This window comes from Rousettus aegyptiacus, unplaced genomic scaffold, assembly GCF_014176215.1.
Source record: "Rousettus aegyptiacus isolate mRouAeg1 unplaced genomic scaffold, mRouAeg1.p scaffold_m13_p_11, whole genome shotgun sequence".
Taxonomy (NCBI): domain Eukaryota; kingdom Metazoa; phylum Chordata; class Mammalia; order Chiroptera; family Pteropodidae; genus Rousettus; species Rousettus aegyptiacus.
This window is the reverse complement of record NW_023416286.1, coordinates 93,564,390-93,580,422: the sequence shown is the minus strand read 5'-3', so window position 1 is coordinate 93,580,422 and position 16,033 is coordinate 93,564,390. Positions and strand designations below refer to the sequence as shown.

The 16,033-nt window shown below is 64.0% G+C and overlaps 1 protein-coding gene across 5 annotated transcripts in view; it reads right to left on the bottom strand.

Annotated features, from left to right (window-relative positions):
• Nucleotides 1-16,033, bottom strand: part of DLGAP2 (DLG associated protein 2) — a 228,210-nt gene that overhangs the window by 69,116 nt on the left and 143,061 nt on the right. For 4 of the 5 annotated variants that reach the window (XM_036228968.1, XM_036228966.1, XM_036228970.1 and 1 more), the window contains one exon: nucleotides 9,549-9,581. The exons of the other annotated variant lie outside the window; for it this stretch is intronic. In XM_036228968.1, the coding sequence (XP_036084861.1) occupies nucleotides 9,549-9,581 (33 nt within the window). The remainder of the gene's footprint in view (nucleotides 1-9,548; nucleotides 9,582-16,033) is intronic. 5 annotated transcript variants of the gene reach the window in all.

The window sequence follows — 16,033 nt, the reverse complement described above, 5'->3', positions numbered from 1 at the left end:
TGTGGGATGCACGGGGCGGCCACGCAGCCCCGCCGTGTGCTGGAGGAAGTCCTCGCATGGAATCTGCCCGAGCCGGGGCGAGAGAAGGGCCTGGGGGGGTGTCTCCCCGACGGCCTGAGGGTGGGCAGCATGGCGTGGGCAGGGCCAGCCTGGGGCTCTCCTCAGGAACGGCCAGGAGACGCTGCACGTGCACCATGTGCCCCCGCCTGGAATGTCACCCCACACCCCCCACCATGCTCAGGGCCCTGAGGACCCCAGGTCCCAGCACTGGACGAGACAGCCCAGCCTAACACGGATGGCTCCAAGGGCGCGGGGCGTGCTGTCCAGGCGGCCCGGCCAGGGCGTTTTACCCCGCGCCCCCCAAGGTCACGCTCGCCAGACACGCCGACGCGGAAGAGAGCCCCCTGGGGACGCTGGCGGTGTGGGTTCGCAATCAGCGGAAATGGCTCTGGCTTCCTCGGAGTGCGAGACACGACGTCTCGTGGATTCGGTGCCCGGCACGTCCGCTGCCCTGCCTCATTCTGCCCGCCCCACCCGACCAACAACTGCGGTGGCATTTTCAAGAGCACGTGACCCATGGACCTGTAAGGGACGATCAAAGCGAGTGTCGGGCAGCACTGCGCTCCTCGGGCAGCTGCTGGCCAGACTCTTGCTCCCGCGAGCTGATGCTTTACCACCCCGCCCCCCCAAAGGCTCGCCACGTTTCTTGAATATAGAAGCGATTTCTCAGATTAAATTTGGCAGCTGCTTTTATAGAGAAAGCAAAGCGAATCGATGAGAGTTTTTAAAGCTGTTATCTGATCGTGGCAATGGGCCTTTACAAGCCGTCTGCCCCACTGGGACACGGAGGGAAAGCAGGAAGAGAAACGCCTGTTCTCACGCCGACTGCGTGGCGGGGACAGCCCCGGGCGACCAGAACGCTGCGTGCTGAGGCTGGACGATGACCACGGGGGCGGCCGGCACGGCTCGCACGCACCGGGACAGCCGCGGATGGCGTGCGGGGGGTCTCCGTTCCGCGGAGGTGCACGCCAGAGCGCACGCGGCGGCCCCGGGAGCTGCCCAGGCGGGCGGCAGGCAGTCGGAGCGCGGCAGGCCGCCCGACCGCCGTCCACACCCCAGGCCCCCGTGCCATCTCGTCTACGCTGCCAGCAGGTGGCATCGGGGTGGGGGGGGGGTCAGGAGCAATCGTGTAATGACAACGCACACCCACTGTGCGTGCACGTCTGAGTCCCGCACACGCCTGCGCTCTCCCAGCCTCTCGCCGGACGGTCTCCAGCTGCGACCACGAGAGCGCGGCACTGTTTGCCCGCGTACGGAGCTCGGCTCTGCGGAGTCCAGACGACACACGTCACGACACCGAGCACCTGCCTCCACGGCTCCCGGTGCGGCCCCCACCCCGGGCCTCGCCCCCCTTCCTCCCGACCTCCTCTCCCTCCTAGGAAAGTGTTGGGTCAGAGTCTTTACCATGATTTTATTTACTAGTGACTGACTTATCTGGGCTCTCGGTTTCTTCTGCAGCCAGTTTTGTCCTTTTGCAGCCAAATTCGTCCTTTCACTGTTGTTTGTTCATCTGTTTTCTCAGATTCCACAGCTAAGTGAAGTCACGTGGTCTTTGCTCTCCGGTGTGACGTGTCCCTGAACAGAGAACAAACTGATGCTGCGGGGGGAGGAGGTCGTCGGGGTGCTGTGGGGGAGTCAGGCAGGAAGGACCTGACAGGACCCAGTGCCGCGGGGGCGGAGCCGCGGGTCTGACCCTCCTGGCAGACGTGGGCAGGGCAGGGCCAGCAGGGCGGACAGAGGACCAGGGACGAGGTGGCGGCCTGTGGGAAGGGTAGGAGGCAGGCGCGGCTGGGCCCCCTTCACGCACCCGGCAGGCTGGCCGGCTGCCCCGGGTGCTGAGCAGGGTGGGGCCATGCACCACGCCATCCTCAGGACACTGTGCAGGGCGTGAGCTGGGACGGGAAGACGTTCAAATCGGTGACTCGCAGAGAGAGGCGACGCAGTGATTGAGAAATGGCTCTAGAATGTCGACAGAAACAGACCCTTCCGAGCCCCCGCAGCTGACATGTGGGAAGCAGATGCGGCTCGCGGGGCCCGGGGCCTGAGCGCGAGCAGGAGGCCAGTGCGGCTGTGACTCAGGCTCAGCAAAGTGCCTGTTTTTCTAAGACGTGGCAGAACTGGATCCGCAAACTAGCTTTCAACAGCGCCCTGAAGACACAGGGTAAGATGCGGCAGTGTGCAGGCTGCGGGGCATTTCAGGTGAGGCTGCGGGATCTCAGGGCCTCGCGGTGTCAGGACAGCTCAGCTGTAACGGCCTCTTCAGTGGTGGGGACCCCATTACGCCACGCTGCGGTCTCTGGGGAACGGAGACCCGGGCTTTGCAAACGCGTTTCGGGGCGCGCACAGGACACATGGCCACGCTGACCTGGGGAGTGGGACCTTGCCCACGAGGCCGCACTGCTGCCCCCGGCTCCCCATCGGCGTGGGCACCCTGCCCGAGACGGGGCCCCGGGCCCCGCACATGCTCACCGCAGGCTGTCCCCGCCTCTCTCCACGGCCACGGGAGCCGCGTTTCCAAACCCTGTGTCCAGCCAGCCCAGCGCCTGCTCCTCCAGGGCTGGCTCCCTCTCGGCGTCTCTGTTGCTTTGAATGAGCCACAGCTGTTTATTTCTTTTTATGTCTTTTGATTTTTTTTGCTGGAAACGGAACACTTGAAAACTGCAGTGCGGTAACTCTGGAAACCCTGCCTGGGCTGTTTCTGATTGTTGGAGGCGACAGTAGTCTGTCTAGTGACTTGCTGAACTCTGCTTTCGCCACGGCCGCGTCTTCGCGTTTCTGTGGGCGGGACCAGCTCTCGTTCCTGCCGCTGCCGTGGGGCGTCAACGCCCTGGCGAAGCCGCCGCGTCGGCTGCGGGGGGTGGGGGGTCCGCGGCCGTCACCAGGTGGCACGTTGAGAAATGCTTTGCCCTTTGCCACTTCGTACAAACACTTCTTTCACCGTCAAGAAGGCCGAGCATCTTTTCGGGTGTCCGGAAACCGTCACTACGTATTTATACAGTGGAGCGTGCGCCACTCAGCAATCTAGCTACACGAAGTAAACAGAGACCAAGCACGGGGCCTCGTTCTGAGTGACGTGAGACGTGGTCACTGGTGACTCTGACTCGGAACAGGAAGCCTCGTGCCGGAGCGAGCACGAGGAGGGTGAGTGAACCGCGGTCAGCGACGGTTCACACCTCAGGAAAACCGCGCAGACTCCTTATTTTAAGCAGAATGTAAAATAAACATGACTTACGTAAACCAAACAAGGCAGCACTGAAGACCCACCGCCCCAGGGGACAGTGTGGAAGGGCGACGGGTCCCAGCCCCCCCGGGGGGCCGGGCGCCCGTCCCCTGGTCCAGCCGCGCTGGCCACGGGACGCACTTGCACTGCAGACGACTCACTGGTGGGAGGCCGAGGGGGCCACGCCCCAGCCTCCACGCGGGCTTGGTGGCCACTCCGCTGCTCCTGTTGCCCCCGACTCAAAGGCCTGTCTTGTCCGGGCTGCAGTCCCCACGCAGAGCCGGCCGGCCTGGCACCCGGGCAGCACTCAGCGACTGTTTGCTTCATACCCGGGTGATGGCCGCCATCACGTGACTGGACCTCGGGTGTCGGGGCTCAGGCCTGACACCCTGTCTGCTGCCTCTCCGGGTTCGCTGCCACCACACTGCCCTCTGGGCTCCAGCTGCCTGACGCAGACGGTGGGGCTCAGTGGTCCCTGAGCCTCTCCGAGCAAACGTTACCCCGCTCCCTTTCCGCCCCGTCCACCGAAATGAGTCCCCACTCAGACGCTCAGAGGCAGGAGCCACGTGCCCGTGGGGGGGCAGTGTCCGGTCTGGCCTGTGACAGCGTCAGCCTAACCGCGCTGTGCGTCCCTGTGGAGTCCAATGAGCTCCGGCCGCATGTCAGGCCCACGCGGGCAGGGACGCTGGGGGACAGGCGTGCTCCTCGGCCTCTGCCACGGGGGGCAGGCCCTGGCTGCAGACTGGAGAGCCCCGTGGCGCTGCTGCCGACCGACCAGGGCCCCAGTGGGGTGAGCCCCCTGCCCACGCCCCCGCCTGGTGCGGAGAAGGCGGGAGAGGCAGCGGGGGGCACAGGGAAAACGCTGGATTCGCACCAACACCTGTTGAGTTCTCTCCTCGTATTCCTAACCTTTTTTCTCCTTTTCATGTTGTTTTTCTTTTACACACTTGTTGTTATTTATTTGACAATTTACTTTTCATTCTGGTAATGGATCATCTGCTGAAATTCACCACCACGGAATGCGTGAAGGCGGGGGTGTGAATGACAGGAACTCCTTACTGCTCAGGGCGGCACTGGCATTCTGCCAGGCTGGTTCCCGGCTGCCTGCCCTGCCGCCCGTCTGCGGACAAGGCACAGGGTCCCCTAAACAGCGGGCGGAGACGCTGCCGCCGTGGACAACGAGCTCCCGCGCCGGCAGATGCCCAGGCCGCCACGCCCCACTGGGAGCCGAAGCTTCAGCCCGTGGCAGACGCGGGCGCAGACACGGGGTTCCGGGCGCGGCCACCTGAGGGCCAGAGGTCAGGTCGCCAGACGCTGGGCGCCGTGATGGCAAAGGCGCCGCTGCGCCGCCCCCGACGGCCTGTCCCCCAGAAGTCGGCAGGGGCCGAAGAGCGGACGGTGCGGGCGCGGGCGCGCCCCGGGACGGCATGGGGACGGCGGCCCAGCACACAGCCGGGAGGCCGCACGGCAGTTCTGTGCTGGCGGCCGTGGCTTCCCCAGCCATTCTGTAAGGATAAAGGCTGTGGCACCACAACTGTCCGTCATTCACGACGCTGCTAATGAGAGGAAACAGAGAAAAGCAAATCCACAGCCACGTCTCACTGACACGAGGGCCTTGGTGCCCACGGCTTTTCGTTTCTCTCAGGCCCTCAAGGGGGACACACAGTGCCTGAAACGCAGCCCGCATCTAGGAACAGCACCTGCGCGAACGCTCCGGGGCGCGGTGGCCCCGGGCTCACGTCGCCTGCCCTGGGAACCCGTGACGGCCGCCGGGCCCACGGCGGGTGGCCGCCCTCCCAGCACGTTCTCCGAGCCCCGTGGAACCTCGCGTGGGTGGCGAGCGCCCTGGGGCTCGCTGAGCGCGGGGTGGTGGCAGGAGGCCGCGGGGACAGGAGGGGCGGCGCCTCCGCTTGTGCGCCTCTCGGTGCCACGTTTGCCGGCGCACGGAACGTCACAGGGCGTCACGGGGCGTCACGGGGCGTCACGGGGCGGCACAGGACGTCACGGGGCATCACAGGACGTCACAAGGCGTCAGGGGCGGCACGGGGCGGCAGGGGCGGCTCGGGGCGTCACGGGGCGGCACACGAGAGGCTGCGACTCTGGCCTCTGCGCAGACACTTCCCGTGCCACGCGCGGGGGGCCCGACGGCCCCTCGGAGCGTCGGAGTCGCCAGGGCCTGGGGACGCCGGGGTCCCGGGCGCATGTCAGGATGTTCGCGCCGAAAACAAAGGGCTGACGGCCGAAGGGTCACGTCTCCACGGAAGGCGGACGCCGCCCCGCGCTCGCGCGCGCTGCACAGCCGGCTTCTCGACGCTGGGCTGGACCCGCCGGGGTCCCCAGGGCCTCGCCGCCTGGACCCTGCGCGCGGCGTGCGCTCGCCTCCCACACACGCTTCAAAGCACGACCCACAGGCACAGGGTCAGCGACCAACGAGAAAACAGACGGGACTTCGCCTCACCCTAACGGACCTGGAACTGACATTTAAACTGCTCGGTGACCAGAAAAGCAAAATATTTATTTTAAACTTGAGCAGGTTAATGAGGTAAAACTGTTCCAACGCCAGCTGAACGCCTGACTCTCAGATACCGGATAACCGAACAGACAGAAATGGGGAAATCGGGGCTCCCCGCACAGTCCACGTCACCTGCACGCGCGCAGGACGGCGAGCGCCTCAGACGGCGGGTGGCGCATGCGCGCGCCCCTCCCCGGCGTCTGAGCCTCCGACTCCCCCTGCAGCTTACGGTGGCCTGTGCGGGCGGTCGGACCAGCGCCCCAGGGCTCGGCTCGGCGGGCGGCGTCTGCCTCGAAGGCGCAGGGAGACGAGCATGGAGCACGGCCAGGCACGGGTGGGCATGGCGTGGAGGGCAGAGCCGTCCGCACACAGCGCCCACAGGCCAGCGCGGCCCCCCTCCCGGGGACTCCGCATTCGCGCCCACGCCTGGCGCGTGTATTTCTTGTTGGTCACTCCGCACCCCCCAGGCCCCTGGAAATGAGACGCTCTTCCTTCGAACTCGCTAGACCTTTTCTCGAGTGAGATCCAAGCTGCCCTTCTGGGGCCTCCACCCAGCTGAGCGGCACGCCCCCCTCCCCCGCGCCCTTGGGATGTGGGGGGCCCTTTCTTTCACTGCAGCTCAGCGAGGCACTGGAAACACTGATCCGTGTGAGACAGCAGTTCTGTGTATTTGTAGAACAGTGATCACAAAAGACCAGTTTTGTCCAAAGAAAACCATTAAAAAGGTACGATCTCAAAACGGAGGGAGTGGGCCCTTGCGTTTGATAAGGAGACGCCCCTGTTTCCAGGGACAGGCAGGGGGTCGGAGGGGAGGGGGTGGAAATGCTTCCTTCCAAACCCGATGCTCAGCTTTCCCCCGTGCGGAGGGGGCTTTAACCCCCAGGAGGACTCGTGCCCAGCAGTGTGCACGCAGCTCGGAGCATTCCAGCGACCGGCAGTCCGCCGCAAGACCCCTAACATCTGCACTAAGAGATCAGGACCGCGAGGGCGCTAGATGCAGGATGGCACCTGCTGCCCTTCCGCCCGCGCCGTGGGGGGGGGGGCACCCCCTTCCACTCATAGCAAAACGCAATCCGTCTGTCTGTCTGAAATGCCAACAGGAGTAAGCGATTCGTGTTTTTAAATGATCAGAATAAAAAATACATAAAAAAGAATAGATTTAGAAAGAAAATCTTTTACCTTAAACTTTTTTTTCAACCTGCGTTTTGCTTTTGGACCGAAATTTCTATAAAGAACATTTCCAAATAATCCAGTGCCTATTTATGTCACCACCAACAGTCAACTTCTTTTGAAGTTATAATCTCTAGGCCTCTTTCACTTAAAAACCTTTCATGGTAAAATCCATCCCAACATTTTCTAGCGTATCTTTCTGTGCAAACTTACATCCCATTGGCTTATTTTATTTCCTGCTTTTAATTGGGTCAAATAACATAGGTCTGAGACACCGTTATGACCTTGAAGAGGAGTTCAGGTTCATTCCCTGCAGCAGCCCCCATCACCCATCTTCCCATGTCAGGGGATCCCCTTGCTCAGAGGACAAACCACAAAAACTGCAGACAGACAGACAAACCCAGGAGCCGACACCTCTGGTCCCGCCTGACGTCTGCAGCTGCCCCTGTGGTCTCGTTAAGCAGCAAGTGGTGTCATGCACCTGTCAGAACAGTTTGACAGGATCGGGGACTCTTAAAACACTTCCTTGTGCAAAGCAGATGGGCAGCGTTGCACGGAACCGTCAAGAGAGAAGGACCAGTGACCTGGCCACATCACATCGTTACCACTGACGTCTACAAGGCACCAGGGACCATGAGGAGAACGATATGCATTGAGACAGTCTCCCTTATTTTAATGTAGCAAATCGTTTCAACAAGTGAGACTGTTATCAGTAAACTTTTAGGTTTTTTCTTTTTCTTTTTTTGTGGAATGGGTCACTAGCCAGTGGAACACTGTCACTGGAGGCCTTGCTGGCTCGATGCACCCACCTCACGAGACCCCCCACGGTCCTGGCGCTGAGTCGAGACTCAGGCTCGGATGAGCTGCGAGTCTGAACAGGAAGAGACGCTGACGGACCGCAGTGTGTCCCACCCCATCGAATCAGTCTCCAGATCTCAGAAGCCCGGCAGCGTATGCAGTGTCGGCGGTGTGCATGCGAAACTGAGATCTACATTTTACATGCGACTAAACTGTTCAGTTCTCTGAGAAACGGAACCCGCAGGTGCAGAATGGAGGTCTCCAGCACCCCGTGAACTCTGCTCCAACCCGCAGGGCTGGCAGATCCCGCCGTCTGAGCCAGTGCAGACCATCCGGGCTGCTCTGCAGAGAGTGAGCTCGGACATGCAAACGGCTGCTTCCCGTCCCCCGGTTCAGCCCTGAAGGGCTGCTCAGGGCTCCCTGAGGACGGAGCCAGAGGGGCAGGGGCAGGAGCTGGGCAGTGGTGCCCTCGCCCGGCTGGACAGCCACCATGCCCCCTGATGGCCGCGCCGCCGCCAGCCCCTGGCTCTGACCCTTTCTGAGAACAGTGCAAGTTAACTGGTAGAAGCCGCCACAGAAATCACCGAACAAAAGAGCTGATTTCAGATGCCACTCAGCGCGCCCGCCAGCTCTCGCTTAGACTAATTACTCGAATGACTGAAAAACGCGTGAATGTTCACGTGACAGCCGGTTGGCACGCAGTGTGGCTGGGCCCGGGCTGCCAGACCCCACCGCCCTCTCCCGCCTCTGCAGCAACCCCACCTGCAGCGTGAACTGCACCCGCGTCAGAGGCACCAGGGATCCTGGGGGACAGGCACGCGGAGGCCACCACGGCCCTGTCCACCTCCCACGACGGTCACCCACCCCAGCCCTCGAAGCCCAGCCCTCGGGTCTCCTCGGCTGGAGATCTGGCCTTCGTCTTCCGTGAGGGCAAGTCGGCCTCACCTGAGTACTACCATGGGTGTGCCCCCAGGACAGGGACGGGCACGGTCCCCCCTCCCCGACCTGTGCCAGCTGACACGGTGTGTGACGGGGCCCTTGCACCACAGCGGGCAGTGGGGGAGTGCTCCCCGGACTCCGCCCAGGCTGGGCTGGCTCTGGCTGCCGTCTGGAGGGGCTGGTCCCACAGGTTCCTCCTGGGCCAGGACGTGGGGGCGGCGGGCCTCGCCCACTGCCGGCAGGGGTCAGGCTGCATGGCCATCCCGGTCAGCCTCGGGCCACTGCAGAGTTGAGCCCACCACCGTGACGTCCCCAGAAACGGGCCAGCACCCTCACTGAGCAAGTGCCCCAAGGGAACCCACGCCCAACCAGAGTCGTGCTGGCCTGCTCCTTAGGGCCACACTGCTCAGCACACGCGGCCTCCGCAGAGAGTAGACGGGGAGACCCGGGTGCGGGCACAGGGTGCACGGGGGCTGTCCCCAGCTGTGCGTGTGTGCACACGTGGGTATGTGCGTACGTGTTTGTGTTGTGTGTGGTACAGGCATGTATGTGTGCATGTGTGTGTTGTGCTGAATGTTGTGTATGCACACGTGTGCTGTGTTGTGTGGGGTGTGCCTGCAGGTTACATGCGAACACGTGTGTTGTGTGCGCGTGTGCTGTGTGTGTCTGTGCACGTGGGGAAAACCATCCGAAGTTCCTAACGCATGGGACAGGCGGTGCTGCCCCGGCCGCAGCGTCCGCTTCCCTCCCGGCACCTGCTCCGTGCCACGCTGGGCGCCCACCCCCGCGTCCCGTCCAGCACCACGAAGGACCGCGGGCCCGCGCGGGGGTGGCGCCGCGCGCACTCACCTTCCGGCTCCCCGCACAGCGTGCACTGCGACTCTGTGGAGAGAGAGAGAGAAGCCGTTACTCGGGGCCTCGGGCAAAGCCACACGCAGCAGCGACGGCCCCGCTCGGCTCACGCTCACGGCCGCGCTGCTCACGCGCTCAGCAGGCTGGCTCGCTTCGCACACGGCCACGGTGGAGGCTCACACACAACGCCCCCAGGATGAGGCCCTGTCGCCTGGTGGGCCCGTCAGGACGCCCTCACAGGCTGCCGGCACCAGATGATCGTGACTAGTTTTAGTGTCTGAGCCTAACTCCGACGACAGCTCCGCTGTGTCTCCTGTTAGACAGCGACAGTCAGGAGCTGACGCCCAGCATCGTCACTCAGCGAGAGCACTGGAGCCTACGGTGGCGCTGGGCCCCCCGTGCGCGGGCCAGGGCCCCCCACGGCAGGCCAGGGCCCCCCACGCGCAGGCCAGGGCCCCCCATGGTAGGCCAGGGCCCCCCCCGCGCGCAGGGCGGGGCCCCCCGCGCGCAGGCCAGGGCCCGGCGCCCGCGGTGCACAGCAGATCGAGGTGCTGTGGACGTGGCCTGCGACCCGCCTGGGAATCACAACAGACACACACACGACACGTGACAACACGACTGTCGCATGGAGCACATGGCGACATGACTGCAGGACGGTGTGACCATGCGGCAACGTGTGACTGACAGACAGCAACGTGACTCGCGGCAGCACCAAGATGACGACACGCCCACGCGGCAGCCCCGCTGCGTGACGGCACGTGACGCGTGAGACCCTCGCTCGCCCCAGAGCCCGCCTGCCCGGGAGCCACGGGCCGCGCAGGCAAACCGTCCTTTCCAGAGTGAAACCTTCCGTGCTCAAAGGGAAAATGTCCAACACTGAAAAACAGAAGCGTCAGAGGGCAGAACACGCTTCCTTTCACCGTGAAGGCCTGTCCTTCGCTGATTCAGCGTTTACGTGTCGTTACCGGCATTCACCGAGCAGCGCCGAGCGCCCGGCGATGCTCACCGGTGCCACGTGCCGACAGCCACAGGGACGCCCAGGAGCTACGCGCAGTCGCGACCAGGAGTCGTTTCTAAGGAAGGAAGTGTGATGACAGGTCGTGGGCGTACGGCACAGGTAAGGGACGTGCTCAGGGAACACGTGTTAATTTTTAATTTAGAAGGAATATTTAAAACGCAAAGTCGTTAAGTTTAAAAGAACAAATACTTCTGGCTTGAAGTAAGTCCTAAATACTGGCTGTTAATATCACGAATACGAGTTTGACTTTGTTACAATTTTAAAACAAACAGGACACAAGTCTGCTGTCCAGGGGACTGAGAGGGCCGTCCCCAGGGCTGTCCAAAGGCAAGAGGTGGTCCTGTAGCTGCCTTGTCCCCACACCCAGCACCTACTGGCCGACTGGCAAATATCAGCAATTTCTAGAGAGTTCTCACTGGTGGCTGATGAGGGTGGGCAGGGCCCACCTGGCAGACCCGGGGAAGAGCCGCGATGGGGTGAGGGGCGTGTCGGCCTGGGCCGTGGGCGCTCCGGGGTGTGGCGGGCCTGTCAGCAGGGCCTGGCCCTTTGGGGGAGGAGTCGGCATCAGTGCCGGGGAGTGGGGCCCCACCCCCTGACCGACAGCGGGGGCCACACCTTTCCTCCTGCTGCTGGGCACTGCTCAGGGGGCCGGTCCACACCAGCAGGACATGCCTCCACCAGGCCCCAGGGCCCACAATCTGCCGCCGCCGCCCGCTCTGGGCCTGCCCTCAGTGTCTGTCCAACAAAGTCGGGACGCACGTTCCCAGGACGAGGTTGTGTGAACGTGAGCCTGGCGTGGCCTCTGCGTCCTCTGGCAGAAGCTGCACCCCGAGGTGCAGGCCCCCACCCTGCCACCAGGCGTCGGAGGTGAGCTGAGGCGAGCTGGGCGCGGGCAGGCGGCTCCCTGGGGCCACGGGGCCGGCAGGCTGGGCGAGCGCCGTGTCGCTGAGCAGCACGACCCCCACGGGAACTGTCCAGATGGACAGTCTCGTGATGAATGCGCGCCCTGGCACGGACGGAGTCGCCATGAATCATCCTGAACAACTGCTAACGACTGTCCTTGAGGACATGAAGGGAAAGGCAGCGTTTTAACAAGCGCGAGGACAGACTCCGCGGGGAAGCACGTGGCCGCGGGGCTGCTCTCAAGGATAAAAGGACGAGCGGAACCCTGGAGCACATGGCCAGGAACCAGCGCAGAGCCGCTGCTGGAGACTGAGGCACAGGCGGGAAAGGCGGGAGGACGTGGGGGGGAGCGTCTGACCGGGAGGCGCCCCACCGCCCAGACCTCGGGCCAGCGGGCAGCGTCTGCACGCGGCCACTCGCAGCGCGGGCGGTGTCTGTCCCCAGCCCCGTCGGGTGGGGCCTCCGCGCGGCGTCTCGCTCATCAGACACCGACCGCCTCCAGCCTCCCTGCGGGTTTCTATAAGACGCTTAGAACGGGGACCAGTGCCAACAAGACAGGACCCTGGGCCTTCCGTCCCCACAAAGAACAAGGGGACGCGGTCTGCTGGCCCTCCAGCCGCCGGGCTTGGGGTAGAGGCTAACTTCTCAGACACGCTGCTTTCCTTCACCTCTGAGCCGGATCACACGTCACGTGACACCTCAAATGCTTTTCGCGCAGTTTTGACTGGAGCATCCCAGACGTGAGGGCCAGCAACCAAGGCGGCTGCCGAGCCCACAGGCCAGGCCGTGCGCCACAGTGCGGGCTACTGTCCCCAGGCCACCGTCGACCAGTCGAGGCGAGGGGACACCCTCGGGTCATTTCCCGCAGCTCATCCCTTCAGAAGCGACCTGTGTCTTCTCGCCCAGCGCCCGAGGGCCTGTGGGAACGCTCTCGGCTCGCTGCCCTGGGCCGTGCGTGCACCGTGACCGCACCGTTCCCGCATCCAGAACGCTGTGGTTCGCCCAAAGTTACGTAACGTCAACTGATCCGTAACGCGGGCCCTGAAATCGATCCTCCCACTGGGTGTGCACGAAGGGCCAACATTGATTACCAGGGAAAAGCGAAACCCGCTCGAGCTCACGACGTGCTGTCCGCTCACCCAGGTAGTTGCCGAGTGGCGCCTTCTCAGCCACACTTCTCGTAATTTCCACTGGGCATGAAGACGTTAAAATTTCACTTCTACAAACTTCCTCGGTAGTCCAGAATTCATCCAGAAATTCATACTATCGTGCGTGTGCGTGTGTACGTGTGTGTACACATTTAAATTGTAATAATTTCGGATGCGAGCCTGTTTCAGATGCCTTGTGAGCTTTCTAATCTGGACAACATGAAACCTCATCTAACCCGTCGGTAGCAGTTCGTGGAGCAAATCTGAGCTCAGCTCTGAGGGTCAGCCCGCACGAGGTGCGACTCTCCCATGGGCACCGTGCACAGAGGCGTATGGGCCCGGCATCTCTCTGCACCAGAGGAGCTGAGCTGCCGGGCACCCCACACGCCGCTGACCCCGAGCCCACTCCTGAGCCACCAGTGGCTCCTGGGGGACCGGCTGAGCTGGGACAACCTCCTCGCTCCCCCTCCCCCGCCCCTGAGGGCCGGGCCGCTTCACTCATTTGCTTCAGTCCCATCCTCGAGCTTTGGGTGACACACTGTCCATGGGGTCGTAGTGCACGTCTGTTGTATTAAGCGACGTGTCCAACAACCTGTGTGCGCGGGGTCCCAATAACGCCAAAGAGAAATCCTCGGTGTCATGTGCACTCAGAGCTCTGCAGTGACGAGTTACTGGTTCCTGAGAGTCACCTCCTGGAGGTACGGCAGGGGAGCCTTCCCTCCGTGTGTGTGAGACAGCCGTCGACCCAGGCGCTGAGCTCCGACTCCAGGCCAAAACATTGTGGTCCGGCCGCCCCTGAGGGGGAAGGGACACATGTCCGCCCCACACGCGGCTGTGGGATGAGTCACTGCGCCCGTCGGGAGGTGCTCTGAGACTTCACGGGAACATCACGGACGTCCTGTGTCGCTATTGTTACTGTGTGGCCTGTGCTATTTTGGTGACACAATGTTGTCTTCAGAGACACTTAATTGCTGCCTCTGCAGCTGCCTCTGGATCAGCTGCTCGGAGCGGTCCTCTCCCACACGGAAGCCGGGCCACGCCAGCCCCCGCAGCCCGTGGCATTTGGGACGGATGCCGACGATGCGTGTCGGGGCCGGGGGTGGGCGCTGATGTCAGAGACACCCCAACGACAATGAGATGTGAAGGCCATGGGCTGCCCCAGAGCACCCAGACACGAGGTCACCCCCCCCCCACGGCGAGTGCAGGTCACGACCTTAAAATCACCCCACACATGTCCACAGCCCCCACTCATCGCCTCCACACCATCGGCCCTCCCCTCCCGCAGGGGAGGGGGAGTCACTCCAGCACGGGGACGGGGTGAGCGGAGCTGCCACCGAGCACTGCCCACGCCGACCACGGTGCCAGCGAGGCGTGCGCGCCGCTGAGGCGCCTGCCCGGGCCAAGCGCACACGCCTGTGCCTCTGGTGGTCACATGCACGTTCCGGGCCGCCCCTGAGGGCAGGCCCACCACTCACACCAGGGCTGGGCTGCTCGGCCCACACAGCTCCCCACGTCCCAGATGCTGGAGGCATCTGCCCGCCGCGCCTCGGGCATGCCGGCCCCTCTCGACCCTGACCCCGAGCCTGAGCAGTGCCCCACGACCCTTCCACTTGACAGACGAGGAAACTGAGGCACGGTGGGTGGTGACCTGGTGAGACCACCCAGCTGAGAGGTGGCCAAGGTACGGTCTGAACCCGGAAGGCGGCCTCCACCTCACTGTCGTTGGACCTGGAAGCCTCGAAGGGCAGCGGACGAGGAGGCGGGGACCAGCAGGTGCTGGGGGCGTCTCCCTCCCAGATGGGGAGCCCAGGAGCAGAGCCGGGAAACTGGGCAGCAGAATCTGGGCAGGGAGGTTCTGGAGCGACCCGTCTGGGCCTGTTCGCCAGCTGTGCACATTCACGACCATCGCCGCATCTCCCGACGCTTCCTTAAAGCCCGGTCTGTGACTTTCTCCCACTGATCTCTGAGTCTCTTCCTTTGGTTTGCTTTGCTCTTTTCCTTCTGCCCCGCTGCAGTGTTGAAACGGAGCCAGCGGGCAGCCAGCCAGGCGCGGGTCACCCGCTGGAGCGGGCGCCTGGGGCTGGAGCTGCCGCCCGGGGGTCCCAGGAGCACCTGCCGCCTCCGTCCAGCGCAAGCCTTCCACGTGACCTTGGTGCTGGTCCCCACAGTCCTGCAGCATTGCCTTGCGCTGAGAACGAGGGCTCAGCCTGTCCAGGAGGCTGGTGCACGAGGCCCTCGGCCATGCCAGCGGGGTCACCTCCATGCGCTGCGAACTCCCGCGCCCCAGGCCACTGGGCCCTCAGACACAGGAAGCCACTTCGGTCACATGGCATGCAGGACGCGTCCAACAGCTCCTGACCGTCGCTTCCATCGCACACAGCAGGGTCTCTGCCACAGGGAGGCATGCCGCCGTCGTGTGTCCTGGGCACTGAGTCACCCAGGGCTCTGCAGCCCCGCCCTCCTGCGAAGTTGGCCCCACCCCGACACGCAGGTCCTGGGGCGTCGGAGGGAAGCTGACAGGCACAGGGCACGTGCCAGGCTTCCGATGCGGCACGTGGGCCCACATAGGATGAAGACCATCAGGAGCCAGTGGGACCCCCAGGTGGGGGGGAGCATCTGCTCGGAGGGTCCCGGGTTTGAAATCTGAGGTGCTGTGCTCCGGGAGGGTTAGGTGAGCTTCCCCAGGCTGCGAGTGCGTCTCTGAGCGAGCTGGAGGCTCAGCGCAGGGCTCGCGCAGGGCCAGCTCTGGGGGGCGGGGCGCTCCCACCTCCGCAGGCTCTCACGCCGTCCATGTGGCATCGGTCCCGGGCCCCACCCCAGTCACTGTGCCCGAGACAGGCACGCTCTGCCTGGGACGCCCCGTGGGACCCCCGCTCCCGCCTGCCTGGCAGACACCCGCCCGTTTGCCAGGACGGAGGTGAGCCCTGTCCTGCGACGGGCTCAGTCGCAACTCCCTCCCAGCACCCAGTGCAGACACTTCCCCCTCCCGCAGGTCCTGGGACGCACTGCCCCACGACGCCGATGCGTCCGCTTCACCGCGCACCGTCTGGCCGCAGAGTTCCCACCGCGTCCTCCGCAGCCGCTCGCCCTTCGCCCCCGAAACGACGCGGCTCCACCGCCGCCCACCTCAGCCTGCAGCGCGCCCTTCGTGCGCCCGGGACTGTGAGACCTCACGTGCTACGTCCTGCCGCCGCATCAGGACGTAAGTGACACCTGATAGAAGGCCCCGGACAACTGGACGTCAAGTGGGGTCAACAAAAGGCAAACCCACGTCCAGAGCCTCGCGCCCTGCTGGGCTCTGTGCCCATCACGCGATGCTGACGAATGGCGGGGAAACCTGCGGGGCTCTGCGCGCCCCGCCCCCCGCCCCGGCCATCCGCGTGACTCCGCAGGTGACCGGGGCCGACGCGCCC